Source organism: Rhinoraja longicauda, chromosome 29 (genome assembly GCF_053455715.1).
Source record: "Rhinoraja longicauda isolate Sanriku21f chromosome 29, sRhiLon1.1, whole genome shotgun sequence".
NCBI lineage: Eukaryota > Metazoa > Chordata > Chondrichthyes > Rajiformes > Arhynchobatidae > Rhinoraja > Rhinoraja longicauda.
The window spans coordinates 11,053,540-11,073,834 of record NC_135981.1 but is presented as its reverse complement, the minus strand read 5'-3'; the positions used below and the strand labels follow the sequence as shown (position 1 = coordinate 11,073,834).

Sequence of the window (20,295 nt, the reverse complement as noted above, 5' to 3'; positions counted from 1 at the left end):
CCTGCCTTCCTACTTCAAATTCTCCTCATTTAAGATTTACCTTAAAGCTTCTCTTTGACTGAATGTCCTAACATCTCTTTAAATGGATGGATATCAACATATATTATTTATTAACACTCTTGTGAAGCAACTTGCTACATTGAAAGCACCATAAATACAGGTGGTTGTTGCTGTTGTAACTTGAATGGCTGCAACATAGACCTAGCTCATAATTATCATGCCCTGTCTCGCAATTTCGACTCAGAGTAGGAACGTTCCTACTGAAATTTCCAGAGGCTAACCATGCTAATAAAATTCACCTAAAAGATAAAGGTGGAATAGAAGTTTATGTACTTGCCTCAGAAAGCTAGTAGGTTTATTTTAGAAATAAACTGTTACGAGTAATGTATTTGGATTTTTAAGAGGCTGTTGATAAGGACTTATGAAAGTGGGGGGGATGAAGGAGACATTGATCTTACCCGGCTACAAACATCTCCAATTTATCACACTATATATAATAGCCCACCTACTTCTTCTCCCCAGAGAGAGAGCTCTGTATTATATTCCCTAACGCACAAAGGTAATTTGGCAAATTTCCAGAATAATCATTCACTTCCACCACTGAACCCAGATTGGTTTTGCATTAGATATAATAACAGCACCTGCCCCCACCCTTGTTGCTCATCAACATAGGATCCATTGTCAAATTAAAATTAACACTAAGCAGTTAGAAATTTTACCGTTTGGTAGAAAGAATGAGAAGAAATATTAACACAAGGGCACAATTCTGAATGAGGTAGAAGAACGAGAGTACAAGTTACATATGATCTGACTTGTAGACATTATGGAGATTCTCCCATACATTTTCAAATAATTTTTCAAGCTAATAATTAAATATTTCATGATATTCATTAATGATTGGATACCATATATAGACTGTTATTTAATTATGGGTAGCGTTAGGGTAATTATTCAATGAGATGAAAGAATTACAGCAAGGCGGCACGGACTTGGTGGGCCGAAAAGGCCTGTTTCCGGCTGTATATATATGATATGATATGTATGCAAAGCAATATAATTATAGGTCACTTTCGAAAAAGGCTTTTTCTGACTTCTGGGGAAATTGCCTTATAGACAGTTAATGCTATGGAACCCGAGGATTGCCTGTATCGGTTCTTAGTTTAGAAGTAGAAACAAGAAACTGCAGATGCTGGTTTACATAAAAGGGCACAAAGTGCTGGAGTAACTCAGCAGATCAGGCAGCTTCTTTGAAGAACATGGATAGATGGCGTTTGGGGTCGGGATCCTTTTTCAGACTGATTGTAAGGGGGTGGTGAGAAGAAAGCTGGGATAGATGAGAGGCATGATAAATCATGGCAAGTATTAGGTGGACACAGGCGGGGGTGGATTAATCGGCAGATGGTTGGAACAGAGGCCAGAGATTAAAGCAGATCATGTGAGTCAGATGGATTGAAGTCGTAAATGGTGAAACCAGAGGAAGGAATGTAGGAGGGGGGGAGGAGGGGAGAAATAGGTGTGAATCCAGGTGGGTTGGGGGAAGAATGGGTGGGGGTGTGGGGGAGAAAGGGGGGGGGGGGGGGTGTTCGAGATGATTGGAGAATTCAAGGCTCATACCATAGAGCTATGTAATGCTTAAGCGAAATATGAGCTGCCCTTCCTTCATTTTGAGTGCAGCCTCTCTCTGGCAATGGAGGAGGCCCAGGACTGAAAGGTCAGTATAGGAATGGGAAGAATTAAAATGGTTATCAACCGGGAGATACAGTAGGCCTTGGCCTCAGTTTGTTGAGTAAAAGTACAAGTTGAAAAAATAGTTAGGAAGGCATATGGGATCTCCAGATTTATAAATCAAGGCACAGAGTACAAAGGCAAGGAAATCATGATGAATCTTTGTGAAACATTGGCCTGGCCACAACTGCAGGGTAGTGTTCAGTTCTGTGTGCCACACTTTACAAAAGATGTACAGACTTTACAAGGGAGTATGAATGAGCGGCATAATAGTCTGGATAGGTGGGACAATGCAGTTGATTTCAATACATTCTCATTTCAATTGGTCTGTTCTTCATGGGTGTCCCCTAACCTGTGACTCCTGACCAATGTTTGGAAGATCAATCGTAGATGTCCAATCTGAGCTAAGCTAACTTGGCATAGACCTGGGAATGAACTTAATACCCCCCTGCGATGATCATCTCAGTAGTGCCTTGGGATGTCACTGTATCATTGAACCACCCAAGAAGGCATTGGTGTTGAGGGAATGGGTGTAGAAACAAAAATGATAATAAATTAATCATGTATTTTCTTAAATCTTAATCTGGGACATGTTGGCCAGTGTGGGCAAGTTGGGCCGAAGGGCCTGTTTCCACACTGTATGACTCTATAACATGCCATAAACAAATACTTCTGCATCTCATGTGTAGTGTCCAGGACAAAATTATCAGACAAGGCTTTTCGTGTAGGAAAATAACTGCAGATGCTGGTACAAATCGAAGGTATCACAAAATGCTGGAGTAACTCAGCAGGTCAGGCAGCATCTAGGAGGGAATGGGTGATGTTTTGGGTCGAGACCCGAGTCTGAAGAAGGGTCTCGACCCGAAAGGTCACCTATTCCCTCTCTCCTAGATGCTGCCTGACCTGCTGAGTTACTCCACCATTTTGTGAGACAAGGTTTTTCAGTCAAATGTAGTCACACAGGAGTCAACCAATAAAATAAGAAGCTGGCCAGCTGTCAGGAGATACAGGTTTTGGGGGGAAATAACTCCACAACATGGCATAAGATGAAGACTCTTATTAAAGCAATCCATATGTAGGCGTTATGCTGTCGAAATGGAATCTAGATTTTGTTGACATTTGTGTTCAATTAGATGTAACAAAAAAGTAAAGTGGGTTCTGCAGAGAGGTTATCGAACTCCAGGTGCCCATAGCTTTCACCATTCATTCCCTTTGTTGATTGTTAACAGCCATTAATCCCTTGAACCATTTTTCTGCATTGTGAACATATTATATGAAATTTAACCCCTTCCCTTGTAATTGGCAAGAGATGCTAGAAATTACAAACCCAGTTTAATTTCAATGGGGATGTTGAAATAACATTATGTAGAGGCAAGTTTGTCATTAGATCTGATGAGATATGTCCACGTTCAGGCTGCTGTTCCAAGTTAAATGGTTCTGTCTGTACTTCCCAGTGTTCAAACCTGGGAGCTGATGAGATAAGGTCACGCCTTGAGTGGAGACACAAGAGATTGCACAATGTGGAAACTGGAACAAGAAACAAAATTTCTCAACTGCTCAGTGTAAAGGACCCGACCTGAAATGTTGTCTCTCCATTTCCCTCTGTGGCTGCTGCTTGACATGCCGAATTCCTCCAAGAGTCTGTTTTTAGCTCATTCAAGGGGATACCCATTGCAAGTAACCCTCCCTTCCCATTCCTGGTTCTTACTCTGGCACCTCCACATCTCTGCATGACAACTGGTCTGCAAATGGAAATGTGTGTCACCAGTCTCTAGATTCTGTGCGCCCTGCAAAAACTCATCTCCCGCCCTGTAAATATTATCTTCTGCCCCAAGTCATTTCTTTGAATACAAAAAGAAATAGCAAATCAATGAAAGGGGTTCGAACATTGATGCAGCGTAAGTGCACACTAACCTTTGGCGGACTCATTGAGTCTTATCAATGTTTCCTCTGCATGTCCTGCATCATGGGTTCCTGGAGCTGATGAGATCTATTTCAACAGCTGTGATCTTCATTGCTCTAGGATGGTGGATACACAGGTAGAATCCATCAACGTTCCTGCACTTCATCACCACCCAGTGACAAGTGCTGCTTTCGGTTGGGATCACTTGGGCTTTGGGCAATCATGTAAAATGGGTGATGTTAATTGGTTTGTCCTTCCACATCTCCCCCATTGTTGCAATCTAATGGACACAACAGTTGGAAGAGATTTTCTAGCACTTTACCCAACTTGGTCCCTTTTAAGAGGCCAAAGTGGGCAATGGTTAAAACCACCCGGAGAAACCCCACACAGTCATAGGGAGAAAGGACAAACTCCATACAGTCAGCACCTGTAGTCGGGATCAAAGCCGGGTCCTGGTGATTTAAGGCAGCAACTCTACTGCTGCGCCACTGTGCTGCCCAATTATTGGAGAAAATACTAAGGAATAGGAATTTTGTACATTCGTAAAGGCAGGAATTGATTAGGGAAAATCAGCATTGCCTTACTTCAGGGAAATCTGGTCTCACTAATTTAAAGTTCTCAAAAGTTTTTTTTGTGGAGCTAACAAAGGAGATTGATAAAGGGAGAGGCAGTTGTTGTTGATATGGACTTTAGCAAGACATTTGACAAGATCCCACATGGTAGACAGCTCCAGGCAGTTAAGGCATGTGAAATTGAAGGTGAACTAGCAATTTTGACTTCGCGATTGGTGGCAGAAGATATTGGTTGAAGAACACAGAGAATCAGTAATTCAATCAGGAGCGGATTGCCTGAGGAGGTGGTGGAATCAGATCCAATCATTACTTTATAAGAGAGCTTTAGACAGAAACCTAAATAGGGAAAGCATTGAAAGGAACAATCCCAATGTGGTTAAATGGGATTACTGCAGGTAGGTAGAAAGAAAGGCATGTTGCGATGGTTGAACAGCCTTTTACTGGGCTGTATAACCTCTGGACAGCGGGCTAGCAGATTATTGGAGTTTAACTGTTCAACATCTATCAGACAAATGCAGACAGCAAGTTAAATGCTACAATCTATAATGAAAGATGTAATAGCTGAACACCTTAAAATGAAATTAAAAATAAACTGGGCAGAATCAACATTGCTTTATACAAAATGAATAGTGTTTGACCAATTTACTGAAGTTCTTTGGTGAGCAGGTAAGGGGAAATTGGTGGATATGTTGGCTTTAGATTTTCAGAAGGCTTTCAGTAAAGTCCCATACAGAACATTGGCACATGGAATTGGAGGCAAGAGAGTGCCATGGGTACTGGGCGGGATGACCGCTTTCTGCTCCTGTTTTGTATGTAAGATGAGAGGGTGCACTCAGATCAACCGATCTCAAGGGGATTATACAAATTAAATATATTTATTAAATCCAGTAAAATCTTCACAACAGTTAAAACATCGTCTTTGTTCTCCAATATCCACTCTTACCCTGCATGAGCCACAAGATGTTTGTTCCACTTGCACGACAGCAAGGGTTTGAGGGGATCTGGTGAAGCAAACAACGCTGGTGTGGGTAGGTACTCTCAGACTGGCAGCATCTGAATGCACTGCATTCTGCATTGTCCTGCTCCAACAGTTAATCACCATCCCCTGCCTCCCTCCCCCACCTCTCCTGCAGTGTGAGGCAGATACCTCACATTTCGCCACTTCTGAGTGAAGTGATATGTATGTAGGTTAATTGGCTGGGTAAATGTAAAAATTGTCCCTAGTGGGTGTAGGATAGTGTTAATGTACGGGGATCGCTGGGCGGCACGGACTTGGTGGGCCGAAAAGGCCTGTTTCCGGCTGTATATATATGATGATGATGATGATGATACGGGCACTGGTGTCTCTCAAATTGATGAGTGAGAGGTAGGCAAGTGGGCAACGCGACTCTTGTTATCGCCCTCCACCCATCAACACTGCTGCAGCGACGAGCTTATACTGCTGCTGCTCCACAGTGAACAGTTAGTACAAAATCTTTACTTTAGGAACTGAAGTCATTGTGAATGGGATTAGCTATCACATTGAGTTAATGGAATTAGAAAAGTAGACAAACTTTTGGGAAAAGAATTGGCTTTACCGTGATCAGCTTTCATTCCCAAATACAAGTCTGGGGAGTGATCGGATCCAGGTATCCAAAATGACATACAAGGCTTAGACACAAAATGCTGGATTAACTCAGCGGGACAGGTAGCATCTCTGGAGAGAAGGATTGGGAAACGTCACCCATTCCTTTTGTCCAGAGATGCTGTCCGTCCCGCTGAGTTACTCCAGCATTTTGTGTCTATCTTCGGTTTACACCACCATTTGCAGTTCCTTCCTGGACATACAAGGCTTGATAGAGGTGATCTTTTCCACACTACTGGGTGTAATCAAGGACAAGTGGGAACAAATTTAAAATTAGAGTTAGGCAATTTAGCAGCAAAATCCGAAAATATTTCTCCATTCAGAGGGTTGCAAAAATCTGGATCTCTCTTCTCCAGAACTTCCTGGATGCTGGGATAATTTAAACCTTCAAAATGTTTTGATGGATTTTTGTTGGCTTAAGAGTTTCATGGGTTAATGAAGCAAAGGTTGGCAACTGGGTTTGAGGCACAGATCAGTTATGATCTTACTGAATGGCAGAGCAGGCCTGACCAGCTGAATGACTGCTCCTGTTCCACACATCACAGGGAGAATAGAGAGATCAAAGTGAACAAGGTGGACACAAAAAGCTAGAGTAACTCAGCGGGTCTTGACCCAAAACGTCACCCATTCCTTCTCTCCAGAGATGCTGCCTGACCCGCTGAGTTACTCCAGCATTCTGTGTCTACCTTCAATCTAAACCAGCATCTGCAGTTTTTTTTCCTACTCAAAGTGAACAATGTGTAAATGGCTGACAGAAGGCGGAGGAGAAGGGAGATGGAATCTGTAAAACCTATGATCACACTGATTGGTGAGTTAACCTTTGAGAAGAAATACCGAAGTGCCGAATATGAACTGATGGCACAGCAGTGCTTTGAAGAAGGTGGTTCACTTCACCTCCTTTAACTGGATCAACCAAAGTGATTGGCCAAGACCCCAATAGAGTCCAGTTCTCCTGGTCATCAGGGCTGGGACCCTTCTTCTCCTCCGGGGAGAGGTTTACGATACTTGCACTGGATCCAGACCCGATACATGGTCAGCTGTTTCCCTCGGTTAACCTGAAGTCGTCGATCCACCAGGTTCTGGACTTTCTTCAGGCCGGCAGATGTGAACAGCTCATCCAGTTCTCCTGAGTGATACAGTGGTACCAGTTAGGCAAGGTGATGTTGTTCAGCAACATTTTAAACAAGCCCCAGCCAATGACAGATCTCTGACATGTTACAAACAATAACTCAGAAGTTGATAAAGCTAGCTGGTCATTCGTGGATACATAGACAATAGGTGCAGGAGTAGCCCATCCGGCCCTTCGAGTCAATGGGCTAATGTGATCATGGCTGATCATCCACAATCAGTACCCCGTTCCTGCCTTCTCCCCATACCCCTTGATTCCGCTAGCCCTCAGAGCTCTATCTAACTCTCTTTTGAATGCATCCAGTGAATCGGCCTCCACTGCCTTCTGAGGCAGAGAATTCCACAAATTCACAACTCTGTGTGAAAAAGTTTTCCCTCATCCCAGTTCTAAATAGCCTACCCCTTATTCTTAAACAGTGGCCCCTGGCTCTGGATTCCTGCAACATTGGGAACATGTTTCCTGCATCTAGCCTGTCCAATCCATTAATAATTTATATGATTCTATAAGATCCCCTCTCATCCTTCTAAATTCCAGTGAATACAAGCCCAGTCGCTCCATTATTTCATCATATGACAGTCGCACCATCCCGGGAATTAACTTTGTGAACCTATGTTGCTCTCCCTCAATTGCTCTCCCTCAAATGAGGACATTCTTGCTATTTAAGGGAGTGCAGCGTAGGTCAACACTTTACGAGAACGATTCAACACAAACTCGTTGCCCTGGATTGTCCATTCTCTCTGCTGTGGACTGTGTCCAAGTATTTATCGCCTTTTCCATAACATGGAGCAAGTATCTCTGTCTCAACCATTTTTGCCGAAGGGATTCCCACTACTTAAAGCATTTGACCCAAGTTTACTTCTCACTCTCTATACAAGAAATTGAAGCTGTAGAATCCTGGTCTCCTGAACCAGAGGAAAGAGTATTTCTCTATACAACATCATAAAATCAACCCATCAGTTAAAACAAAAATCACTAATCCCCTTCTTGCTAGCGTGATAAGTGTAAATACCCACATTTACAGCGCACCTTTCAATCACTGATATGACCCAAGGCATTTCACAACGAATGAAGTACATTCTGATGTACAATTGCTGTGTAATATTGGAAATACGGTGGCTGCATTCTTATGATTATGGGAATAGTTTCTGTAGCAGATAAAACATCAGGGAAAAAATGGACAGGATATTGAATGTCACTCAGAAGTAAAATCTGTGAGATAAATGAAGATATGTTAGAATGATGTTGGCTGAGCAATAAATATGGGTCAGGATGACAAGGATGCTGAAGCACATTCAGGGAGCACGGGAGAGTTATCCTGGTGCCTTTGACAGTACTGGACCTCGGTCAACATCCAGAAACAGGTTATCTGGTTATCATCATATGGGTGATCATGAGATCCTACCGTGTGCAAATTGGTGGCAGTCTTTCCAACAAGAGTTGCTAGACTTGAACCCAAAAGTGCTTAACCAGTTGTAAAGACTGTCCTAAGCAAGTCTTTTCTTTTATGGCTGCAAGAAGCCAATGGGCAAGTTGCCTATTGTATGCAGTATTAGCAAAAGTAGGAAGAGTTCAGGCCAACTGGAAAGGATTTTAGCACACTGGATGTAATAAAGATCTCACCATCAGGGACTGCATGTCAAATGACTGGAGACATCACACAACAAAAAGCTGGAAATTGAACGAAAAAACACCACCCTGTACCTTGTGTGAAAAAATAAACTCTTGTTCCATCTCCTCGAACGTAGAAATTTTCAGATAGGCAACGACCTATAATCAGGGAAGAAACCACGGTATTTAGAGATATAAAGCAGAGGTTTAAAATGCACAGTTAATCTCAAGAAGGAAATATCAGGGAAAAACAAAGGAGCCCGGAATGGAATGCAAAACCCTGCCGCTATGTTTTTTTCCCCATTTTGGGGCTACTTGGGCAGTTAGAGTAAAAGAGTTCTTTGTCGCCGAACATCACAAGGCCAACCATAATACAGAGCCGTTCTGCTCTGGCCAAAGACTAGAAAAGGGACCCAGTGTGGAGCAGGGCTGAAGAGCTGGCAACTGGTGCAAAGATGGGAGTTAGGCAAGAGGGGAGCAATGAGGATGGCAAAGGAGAATGTGATAACTATGGAGAGTAATGAGAATTGTAAGGCCCTCTAAAGTTATCAGCACCACCCCAAGCCAAAGATTAGCATAGTCTTGGGAGCCCATTCTGTGCTTTGAACAGCTAGGGCCTTGGTTTGGCAATATTTTGGGATGAGTAACTTGTATGAAGAATACACACCACTGGTATCTCTTGAAAAATAGTCTATGAAAGCAGGAATGGGGTACTGATTTTAGATGATCAGCCATGATCATATTGAATGGCGGTGCTGGCTCGAAGGGCCGAATGACCTACTCCTGCATCTATTTTTCTATGTTTCTACGATAGCTCAAATAGTTCTGCTATGAGAACTATGAGAAAGTTCTCATGAGAAAGATGCATTTTCTTTGCTGAGGAAATGACAATAATTAAACCTGAAATATTCACCATTTCCATGGAGAAGTGTTATAACTTCAATAAACAAGTCCAGATTAAGAGAGTGGGCCAAGTCCAAGTTGTATTTTCAAGAAATACAGTCACAACTATTTCACCTCAGACAACCAAGTCCGGATTAGTTCCAAACTCTTGTGCCATCACAATTCCAAAGTTGCAAAGAAGAATTATTTCAATTTTATTTCAAACACCAAAAGGGCCCTGTAGTAATGTGGTCCAATATTAGCCCATGAAGAGGGTCCACCCAGAGAACTTACCTTTCTTAAATCGAAGCTGTGCCATGTCATAGCGCCCATAGTCCCTGAAGACAATCATTCCCCCTGGTTTTAGAAGTTGACTCAGTCTCTTAATGACAGCCTGCATTCTGCAGAGAAAGGAAATGGGGCAGGGTGTTAATGGAACCATGAGAGCAAGCTATGGACAGAAGCAGATTGGGTTCAGGGGCCAATGAGTGGATGAAGGAGGGATGGAAATGGGCAGAAGTGGAGGGGGGGGCGGTGGTATTGAGCAGATGAAAGAAGGTTGTTGGGTTGGGGTTAGGAGGAGAGATTTGAAACATTATTTGGCCAATTCACCAACATGAGTGACATGTTCTAGGACAAGATGCAGTTCATGACTACACCACATGCTCGGCATGGGTATGGTATGGGCATGGGTACTAAACATAGACACAAAATGCAGGAGTAACTCAGCGGGACAGGCAGCATCTCTGGATAGGAATGGGTGACATTTCGGGTCGAAACCCTTCTACAGACTACCTCTCACTAGTCTGAAGAAGGGTTTCAACCCAAAACATCACCCATTCCTTCTCTCCAGAGAGGCTGCCTGTCCCGCCGAGTTACTCCAGCATTTTGTGTCAATCTTTGGTTTAAACCAGCATCTGCAGTTCGTTCCTACACCATGGGCACTGTACATGTGTAGAAAGGAACTGCAGATGCTGGTTTAAATCGAAGCTAGACACAAAATGCTGGAGTAACTCAGCGGGACAGGCAGCATCCAGTACTAGTCCATAGTACTGTTTTGTAGCAGTGGTTGGGACAACAGTACTTCATAAGATGAAGGACAGTGTACTTACTTATCTGGATGTATTGCTGAGAGTACAAATATAAGGATGATGATGTCCAGGCTTTGGTCTGGCATTGGGAAGCTGGCCTGAGTATCACACAGATCATGGACAAATGCGAGGCAACGAGAGCTGTCATAACCAGAGTTCAACTAGAAACAGAACAACAGAGTCTTTAAACCACTTGCACATTGCTGCAGGGCAAAGCCCTGGCAAGTGGTTTCATTACCAAACCTGAGCAGTTCACCTTTGTTCATAAACAAACTAAGTTGCAAGAAGTACATCAACTTAAAGGTTAACGATATCTTGTTAAAATTACTCAATTTACCCACTTCCTTTTGTGGACCATTACTGAATCTGTACCCATCACCTTTGTAGGCAATGAATTCTAAATCCTGCCCTTGGTCTGTAAAACACGTCTTCCTTCTTTCACTTGGGGCTTGGGTCGGCCCGCTGTGGACCTTTCACCGTCCGGCGCGGCCTGGAACGTGGCAACTACAACAGCCTGACCGCGGGAGAAGACGGCAGGGGAAGAGAAAAGACATTCTGGCCTTCCATCACAGTGAGGAGGTGACTGGAGAAGACTCACTGTGATGGATGTTTCTTTTTTTTTGTTGCTTTTTTTTGTTATGTGTTGGTTTGTGATTGTGTGTGTTATTGCTTATTTTTATTGCTCTTATTGTTGAACTATGGGTAACGGAATTTCGTCCAAAAGACTTGTTTTTTTAATGACAATAAAGGTTATTCTGATTCTGATTGTATTTCTTTTACTAATCACCTTAAGTTTGTATCCTCTGGTGACGGAACCTTCAGCTACTGGAATGTTTCTCTTTCTGCAGTCCATCAAAAATATTTAATAGATTTAAACAGTTCTGTCAAATGAATGCCCAAACTAAATCACCCCAACTTCGCCAGTACACACGCGAGAGGGTAAAACAGTGCTGTAAATAAATGTCTTCTGCTCTCTTTTCAATGTTTTCATTCTTTAAATTTTTGGGCTGAGATTTTTTTCAGAATACTCCAACTGCAACCCAACTAATGTATAATAAAGGTTTAACATTACTCGTGCATACTTTGTCCTGTTTAACAAGCCCACGCTTCCATGTATTTAACTTTGCTAAACTTTGTGGTCATCTTCAAAGATTTGTTCTATTCTTTTCCTCTTCTTCCACTACCTTTAAACGTCCTAATTATCACATTTATACCACGTGTCAGTGTTTCCATTACATTGTATCCTTGAATTATTCTCACTTGATTATCCTTCCAATGTATTTACTGATTTCACCCAGCTTTATAGTTTGTTCTCATCTATCTTACTGCTTACTACACTTTCAAGTTGCATTTCACTGTAAATTCAAATTATATTCCAAGTCAGCAGTGATTCTCAGTCATCAGCATTGCAATCACAAATCAATTCCAAGGTCTGGTATTGATTTGTGCTGAAAGCCTGTCTCAACACTACTCTTCCTCAAACTCCCCCCAGCCTTCCCCTCACAATCCTGACTGGGCAGTCTGGAGGAGCAAGAAACAGTGATAAAAGATGGCACATTTCTGGTACCGAGCCTCTGTCAGGTTCAATGTTATGAGCTGATAGATCTCTTTGTGGTGCAGTTTAATCCTATAACGGGACAATATGCACTGAGAGATTCTACTACAGGTCGACCAGCGATTTTCAGGCAACTGGTAGTCCAGTACCCTCTTTTAATCAGAACAAAATCTTCCCCCTGGAAGTTCCGCCAAAAATGTGGCACCTAGGCTGGATGAGGAGGCCGATCTGGACCTCCTCGGGACATTTGACTTTAGCGGGTCAAATGCGCTTTCTGAAGCTGGGTGTCTGGAACTCTGGTAGATCGGTTCCCATAGCCGACTTACACGGCCGATCGGCAGAACGAACTTGTCGCCTGGGGCCGGGACTCTGGAACTCCAGTTCGGCTGGAGCCAACAGATCGAGTTCCACAGCCGACTTTGCGGGCCCGTATCTCAGCTCCCCAAGGCCATGACATCTGTTGATCTGGCAAAACGAATAATCCAGAAAGGCTCTGGAACCAAGGATGCCGGAAAATCAGTGGTGGACCTGTATCAACAACACTGGACCTTCCTCTTTAGTTATTTTCAATGGAGACGTGCAAATGTTGCTTCTGACCTGGAGATGGCACTGTTGGCACAGGTAACCGTTGGGAGTCTTCAAAACAGCATCAGAAAGGGGACGAGTCAGTCACACGACCACTTTCCAGCAATTCCTACACCAAACGCAAGTGAAACTTTCTCTGACTAAAAGCTTGGAGATCTTCACCTCTGGTCATCCAGATCACATTTGCACCATTGTGTCTTTTACCCAGGGTAGAAGGATCAAGAATAAGAGGACATAGGTTTAAGGTGAGAGGGGCAAGATTTAATGGGAACTTGAGGGACAACGTTTTCAATCGGAGGGCGGTGGGTATATGGAACAATCTGCCAGATGAGGTATTTGAGGCAGGGACAATAACAACATTTAATAGATACTTGGACAGGTACATAGATAGGAAAGAATTAGAGGGATATGGACCAAATGCAGGAAAATGGGACTAGCTTAGATGGGGCATCTTGAATGGCATGAGCAAGTTGTGCCAAAGGACCCGTTTCCGTGCAGTATAAATCTATACAAAGGTTAGCTTTATGCAATGAGTCTATTTACCGGCAGCCACCTCCAGTGACAACTACATTTCCCAGGAAATCCAATACAATATCCCAGGAACAGAATCAGGCAGTCTAAAATATTTAATTTCCACACACATAGCAGGACAATCTTGCTACATACAAAACATAAAGTGCTGGAGTAACTCAGTTAAATAGGCAGCATCTGCGGAGAGAATGGATAGGCGACATTTGGGTCGGGAGCTTGCTTCAGACCCGACCAGAAACATCATCTATCCATTCCCTCCATAGACGCTGCCTGGCCAGCAGTTACTCCAGCACTTTGTGTTTTTCTCAAGATTTGAACATCTGCAGTTCTTGGTATCTTCACCTGGCTACATACTTAATTATCCAGTTCAAGTGAGTGGGCATTTTAATTCTGGTGTGATACTGGCATCGACAGACGTAAAGGTGTAACCACATGCAGAGGGACTGCAAACTGTTCTAACACATGGCTTTTGTGTACTACCCTCAACCAAGTTAATGCATGCCATAAAGATCAAGCACCTTCATGGATTATTTGCCAAATCAATTTTGGCAGGACATTTTCTCCAAACTGTGCAAATACCTGTTCAGCTAGGTGAAGCAGTGTTATGAGCTGATACATCTTTCCTTTAGGGTGTAGCGACCTGTTTATGATTGCGACCTATGCCAGCACCCAAAATCCAAAATGCACCCCACAGTTTTTGTGAACCTATGTGAAGTCAGAATAATTTCCGATAATCAATAAGTAGTAACTATTTTGAGGTTTATGTCAAGACGATTACTATTGGCATAAATTAATGCACTTGGAGGTAGTGAGGTAGACTTACAGACCAAGCTGAGAGCAAAATCTCACCTTGACAAGTTCCACGGCAGTTGAGGAAAAGTCACAGCAGTGCACAAACAACCCTGGATCACTGCAAAAGTACAGAGAAGAGTTAGTCATTGGCACTGAGCAATGCGAGCAACCCGAGACAAGCATTCTTATCTCCACTGGCTCCACTTACAAGAACAATACTTAAAATTTGGGGGATTTTTTTGTTCATTTTTCAATGTTGGTAATGGAAACCTATTGATTATTTTCACCGTTTTAACTCAGATTTGTAACATAGAGAGCGCCCAGCTGGGTGATATAGAGTTGACATGGACACACACTGAATTGGGTTTATATTGCTCCAGACAGACTTATTTTGATCTATTAGACATTCGGAGTATATTTGTTGTACCTACAGATTTGTCCAGTTTCCCAGTGCCAGATTTGACAAAGCACTGGAATGAGATGATACATCACCTCCAGCATAGTCAGTCCTGTCACCAAATGATGCATGCAAGGTAGAAGTGGTATTGTCACAGATAATGGGTGCAATGCAAGGCCCGAGTACAGGAAAAGAATTGTGTAATCAAATTTACTTGAGGTTTTGCAAAAAGGAATATTTTATCAACTAATTTTTGCAACATCCCTGCTCAGTATTGATATCGCGCACACTTGCAACCTCTCATGCAAGACGGAAGGAAAAAAATAATAATTTAAGTTCAGGAAGTCTGATGGGATCTTTGTGGCACAGAGGGATAACAACTAATTAAGCTGAATTAAATATAAATACACCTGATTAAATATCATTGATCTGAAATGTTTAGGAGCCTATCTCCAGAGATAATAATTGACTTGACCATTTTTTCTTTTTTTACAATAAGACTCCAATAATCTGACACCATTAGGATTTGGGTGGTACCAAACTGCCAGATATTCTGGACGATTTGATGTAATTCCAGCTAATACACCAACACACTTTCAAATTCATCTTTTTAATGCTACACAGCAGAATAATACATTTTCCAGTGAGCCCGGCAGGTTTACAGGGAGCAGGAAGAGTGGGTGCACTGGGGAGCTGGGGAGATGATACAAAGATGGCACAAGCTGTAGCTTAGTGGATGATCCAATACGGTAAAAACTACTTACTTATTAGTTTGTAGAATGGGGAACACAGTATTTCCAACTCCACATCCAACCTAGCAAGCAGAGAAATAAAGACGTATTTGGCACCTATTTTGAAGGTAAGCACCACTGGAATCTTTTTTGTGTGGAGGGCCAGATTAACAAACTTTATTACTTTTGAGGACCACTCATCTTAAGTGGCTTGATTTAGCTTCACATCAGCTTCTCATGCAAGATAAAAAATTCCAAAGTTAATTACACATTTAATTATTCAAAACTGAAAAACTGAAGTGCTTCACCCTGAGACGACACCCCGGGAAACGTCCCCTGCACCCTTTCAAAAGGACCTGCATAGTTCCTAAAGAGCGATATCCAGCAGTCAAGTTTAAGTCAAAGCAATGGTATTCAAAAGTTTAACGCCAATTAGTTAAAACTTAACCTAGGATATTCCATAAAACAAAGAATCTTTGATGAAAGGAGCAGTCAGCTCTTTACTAGGCTACTCGGCTCTGGTAAAGAGCTGAAATCTTTTCAAAACAGAATTTGGTAATCATGGTTTGTTCCAAGCACAAGTTTGTGTGTATGAAATTACATTTGAAAGGTACAAAAAATGTACCTACTTGATGTGGATGAATACACTACTCTCAGTCAGCATCGAAATATTGCTGGTAAAATACAGTAATATAGCAGTCATCCACTAATTTGAAGAAATCACCAAATCAATGAAAAGCTTCCCACCTTACCTCTAGTATATGGAATGTTGCTGAAGCTCCTGTGCAGTTGGTATCGGGTAATTGCTTCTGATTCAGTTTTGTCTGCGTCTGCGTTGTATTCCCTGAAGTCACATCCACAAGCCTATCTTTTCTTTCATCGTCTTTCAAATTGAGAGTATTGACTTGAAAATGATCCGGCTCCTGCACGAATGTTACTGGCTCACCTGAACATTGCTGGGAGCAACGTTGAGCATTCTCAAAGCTGCTATCACAGCAGTTTCTGGAGTCAGTGTTGCTCTGATGACCTGATGTCGAGCTAGCTTTGACCTGATCCAACTGGAAAGATATTGAATTGGGCACCAGCTCCGGAAATTCTGTAAAGAGCCAGTGGCGGTCTTTGAAAAATCTGTTCTCGTGGATTTTGTAGAAGTCATTCCAGTAATTGTTAGCTCTGTTCTCATATTCCGCTGTTTACAAAGTCATGCAAGAAAGGAGTTTTTATTTTAGTTAAAGCAGTTTCTGAAGCAGATGTTACCACACAATTTATATATTAACTTACACATTTTGCAATTAAAACTAAATGTGCTATATCTCTATAATGTTGTTCCAAAAAAAGATATAAAGTCTACATTGGTAAAGTAAGTCAGTTATCATATATATACAGCCGGAAACAGGCCTTTTCGGCCCACCAAGTCCGTGCCGCCCAGTGATCCCCGTACATTAACACTATCCTACACCCACTAGGGACAATTTTTACATTTACCCAGCCAATTAACCTACATACCTGTACGTCTTTGGAGTGTGGGAGGAAACCGAAGATCTCGGAGAAAACCCACGCAGGTCACGGGGAGAACGTACAAACTCCTTACAGTGCAGTACCCGTAGTCAGGATCGAACCTGAGTCTCTGGCGCTGCATTCGCTGTAAAGCAGCAACTCTACCGCTGCGCTACCGTGCAGATACTGGCAAGGAATGAATAACCTCAGGAGACTGGGTACATAGTCTTCTTTACCTTGAACACATGGTTTATGAGATCATGAAGTGGAACTCCAACCACTGATAGAATATAGACACAAAATGCTGCATCATCTCTGGAGAGAAGGAATGGGTGACGTTTCGTGTGGAGACCCATCTTCAACCTGGTCTGAAGAAGGGCCTGAACCTGAAACTCATTCCTTCTCTCCAGAGATGCAGCCTGCCCTGCTGAGTTACTCCAGCATTTTGTGTCTATCTTCAGTTTAAACCTGCATCTGCACCTGCATTTTTTATTTTTTTTTCTAATCTCTTCCTCAACGGAGATGCGACCTTTACCGTGTCGTATCTCCGTTCGCGCTACGGCCTAACATCGTGGAGTCGGCGGCCTCCAGCTGGGATCGACTTTGAAGACTCCGGTCGCAGGGCCTGGACTTACCATCTCGGAGGCTTCGGCCGTGGGCCCTGCAGACCGCAACATCGGGAGCTTGCAGGTCCCTGGCTGGCGACCGGTTTTTGGGAGCTCCAGCCGTAGCAACTTCGACCGCCCCGAAGCGCGAGGTACGATCGACCCGCTCGCAGGCCCCTCATCGCCCTGCCTGGCTCGGCCGCAGCACTTTCCATCGCCCGGTGGGGGCTCAGGACTTTCATCGGCCTGCTCGGCTCGGCTCGGCCCTGGGACTTTCCATCGCCCAGTGGGGGCTCAGGACTTTCATCGGCCTGCTCGGCTCGGCCCTGGGACTTTCCATCGCCCGGTGGGGGCTTCAAAAAGTTGGGAGCCTCGATCACCTCGTGGCACCACGGGAGAAGAATGAGGAGGAGATAAGACTTTTCTTTGCCTTCCATCACAGTGAGGGTGTGCCTGGAGCAATCACTGTGATGGCTGTTTGTGTAAAAATTGTATCTGTGTGTCCTGTGCTTTTTGTTGTCTACTGCCGGACCCTGACGTGAGAGGACGCTGGCGCTGTTTATTCGCCGCTTTTCCGTCAGGATAGTTTGTCTGTTTGTTTTTATGTTGATTGTTTTTGTAAAGCGCGTTGAGCACCCGATAAGGCGCTATATAAAATAAATGCTTATTATTATTATTATTATTATCTGCAGTTTCTTCCTACTGATAGACTACAATGGTCAAATTACAATGAAAGATAGTGGCAGAGGTGAACAAGCTCATTAAATAAGGGGGATGTACTTGGATCATGTGTATACTTCGTGTACATGCACTGCTTTTGGTTGTGCTTCAGATTCAATTTTCTTTGTACTATTATGGTTACGTAGTATTACGATTATTAATTTATTGTATTTTTGATTGTTATATATTATTGGTGTGTTATTGCATTTATAAGCCTGTGAAGCTGCAGCAACTAAGAATTCCATTGTTCCATTGTCAGTGCATATCACAATTAAACTCTTGACTCTTAATACAATGCTAACCGATCATCAGAAGTCTCGAGCATTTTGAATGGAACATAATAGTTTATGGAAGCCTGGACGAAATTAACATGTGTTTATAAATAAACACATGTGTTTATAAATAAACACATATAAATAAACAAATGTTTTAAAAATGCAAATGTGATATGTTAAAAATATTAACATAAGCAGTCCATTAAAAAGCTGTTGCTTTAAAGATAACACATATCAAAAATCATGAACTGGGATCAGCCTTGAGAGGAAAACCTGACATGATTCTCATTGAGGAGGCGTTGTGAACTGTTTTGTATGTGCTGTTATGTTTGTGTGCTACTGTATGTTTCATTTTTTCCTTAGTACCTAATCAGATGTACAGCACTTTGGTCAACGTGGGTTGTTTTTAAATGTGCTATACAAATAAAATTGACTTGACTTGACTTGACTAGTCTGAAGAAAGGTCTCGACCCGAATGACACCCATTCCTTCTCTCCAGAGATGCTGCCTGTCCCGCTAAGTTACTCCAGCATTTTGTGTCTATCTTCGGTTTAAACCAGCTTCTGCAGATCCTTCCTTCACATGAATAAATTACCTCCTTTTTCTGAAGACAGAGTTTCAGTACAGTTTTCTTCAACTTTCTTCCTGGCAGTTGCCTCCTGTTCTTCAGTCCACTCCACATTATCCCTATGGACGAGGAGGTGGAAAAACAATTAACCTCTGTACGCTGATCTAAGTAAGATGGAATAGGAATGCAAACATCATTAAACGTTCATAAGCAACGACATGACCAATGCCTCACAAGAATTAACGACCAGAATATGGCAGGGGAGCGTTGAAAATAACCCTCAGCAAGTTGGTCTGTCAGCAGGTGGGGTGGTGAGAGATTTTGAGTGATCCTGTGGCTGGGGGAGGTGGAGAGGAGAAGGGGCTGGACTGGGGGAAAGGAATCCGTAGTGAGGTAGGTATGGGAGAAGGGGGTTGAAGCGGAGTGATCGAAGAGTTGGCGGGAAAGACAAGGGAGTCGGGAAGGAGGAAGAGAGAGATAAAGGGGCGGGTGGGGGAGAGACGGGGGGGGGGAGAAGGGTTTCGATAAACAGGGTCGAAGCGTGGTGGGAAGCATAGGGGATCTAAGTGTTTGAGGGAGAGACGAGGATGGCAAGGCGGGGTGGAGAGCTGGGGGTGGGGGAGAGAAAGGAATCGAAGTAGGTGATCTAAGTGTGTGGGGGAAAACGAGGATGGCAAGGCGGGGTGGAGGTGGGGGAGAGCGGGCTGGAGCGGAGAGGCCGGTCAGTTGCCCGGCCGCATTCTCCTCTCATGTCTGGGTCCCGCGCGGGGCGGGGGGGTTCACCAGGCGTTGTGCTGGAAGACTCGGCCCGGGTCAGTCAGATACCGGCTCCCGAACTGTGGTCGCAGCGGCGGGGAGTCTGGCTCAATGGGCGCCGCCATGACACCGCAGTGAAGCCTGTCGGGAACGTGGAGGACTGAGTGGTCCTCCGAGCTGGGCCGTGACGAGGCGGCGGAGGAAGCGCAGGTCCGCTCGGGCCAGCGGGCGCAAGGGGGCGCTGCAGGCCAATGAGCTCCGATTATCCAAAGATACTAGAGGAACAAGATGGACCACTCCGTTGAAATCGTCTGTGCAAAGGAGCGTAACGTCCGCCATTTTAGTAGGCAAAACCCGCCGTTCGCTCTGCCTCTCGCAGTGTAATCAGTGCTTTGGGGGAACAGTATGTGTGATCACACCATTAAAATGCAGAATATATCTCATCTATCAATTCCCAGATTTTTGATATTTTTCTTTTAAAATGTTTCTGCAAATTTCTGCCTACTAAAATGGCGCCGTGACGTACTACGGTTCTTCGGGTCCAGTGGTCTATCTTGTTCCTCTAGTATCTTTGCGATTAACCATTTCACCACTGGAGGCAAATTAGAAGCTGCAGCTGTCAGTGTACCCCCAGAACAAAAAAGCCATTAAAATCTTCACTGAAAATGTGATGTGAAGCACAGCTAAAAAAAAAAAAATGTAGATGACGGAAATCTGAAATATAAAGAGAAAATATTGGAAACACTGCA

At 43.4% G+C, this 20,295-nt stretch overlaps 1 protein-coding gene across 1 annotated transcript; it reads right to left on the bottom strand.

Moving 5' to 3' along the window:
• Positions 1 to 5,091: 5,091 nt before the first annotated feature.
• Positions 5,092 to 19,687, bottom strand: mettl2a (methyltransferase 2A, methylcytidine). The gene is made up of 9 exons (XM_078424974.1): positions 19,574 to 19,687; positions 18,818 to 18,909; positions 15,878 to 16,314; positions 15,159 to 15,208; positions 14,055 to 14,115; positions 10,556 to 10,695; positions 9,738 to 9,844; positions 8,655 to 8,720; positions 5,092 to 6,950 (listed from the first exon to the last, which is right to left on the bottom strand). Exons 1-9 carry the CDS (start codon positions 19,669 to 19,671, stop codon positions 6,784 to 6,786), a joined length of 1,218 nt encoding a protein of 405 aa, XP_078281100.1. The 5' UTR covers positions 19,672 to 19,687; the 3' UTR covers positions 5,092 to 6,783.
• Positions 19,688 to 20,295: the final 608 nt, after the last annotated feature.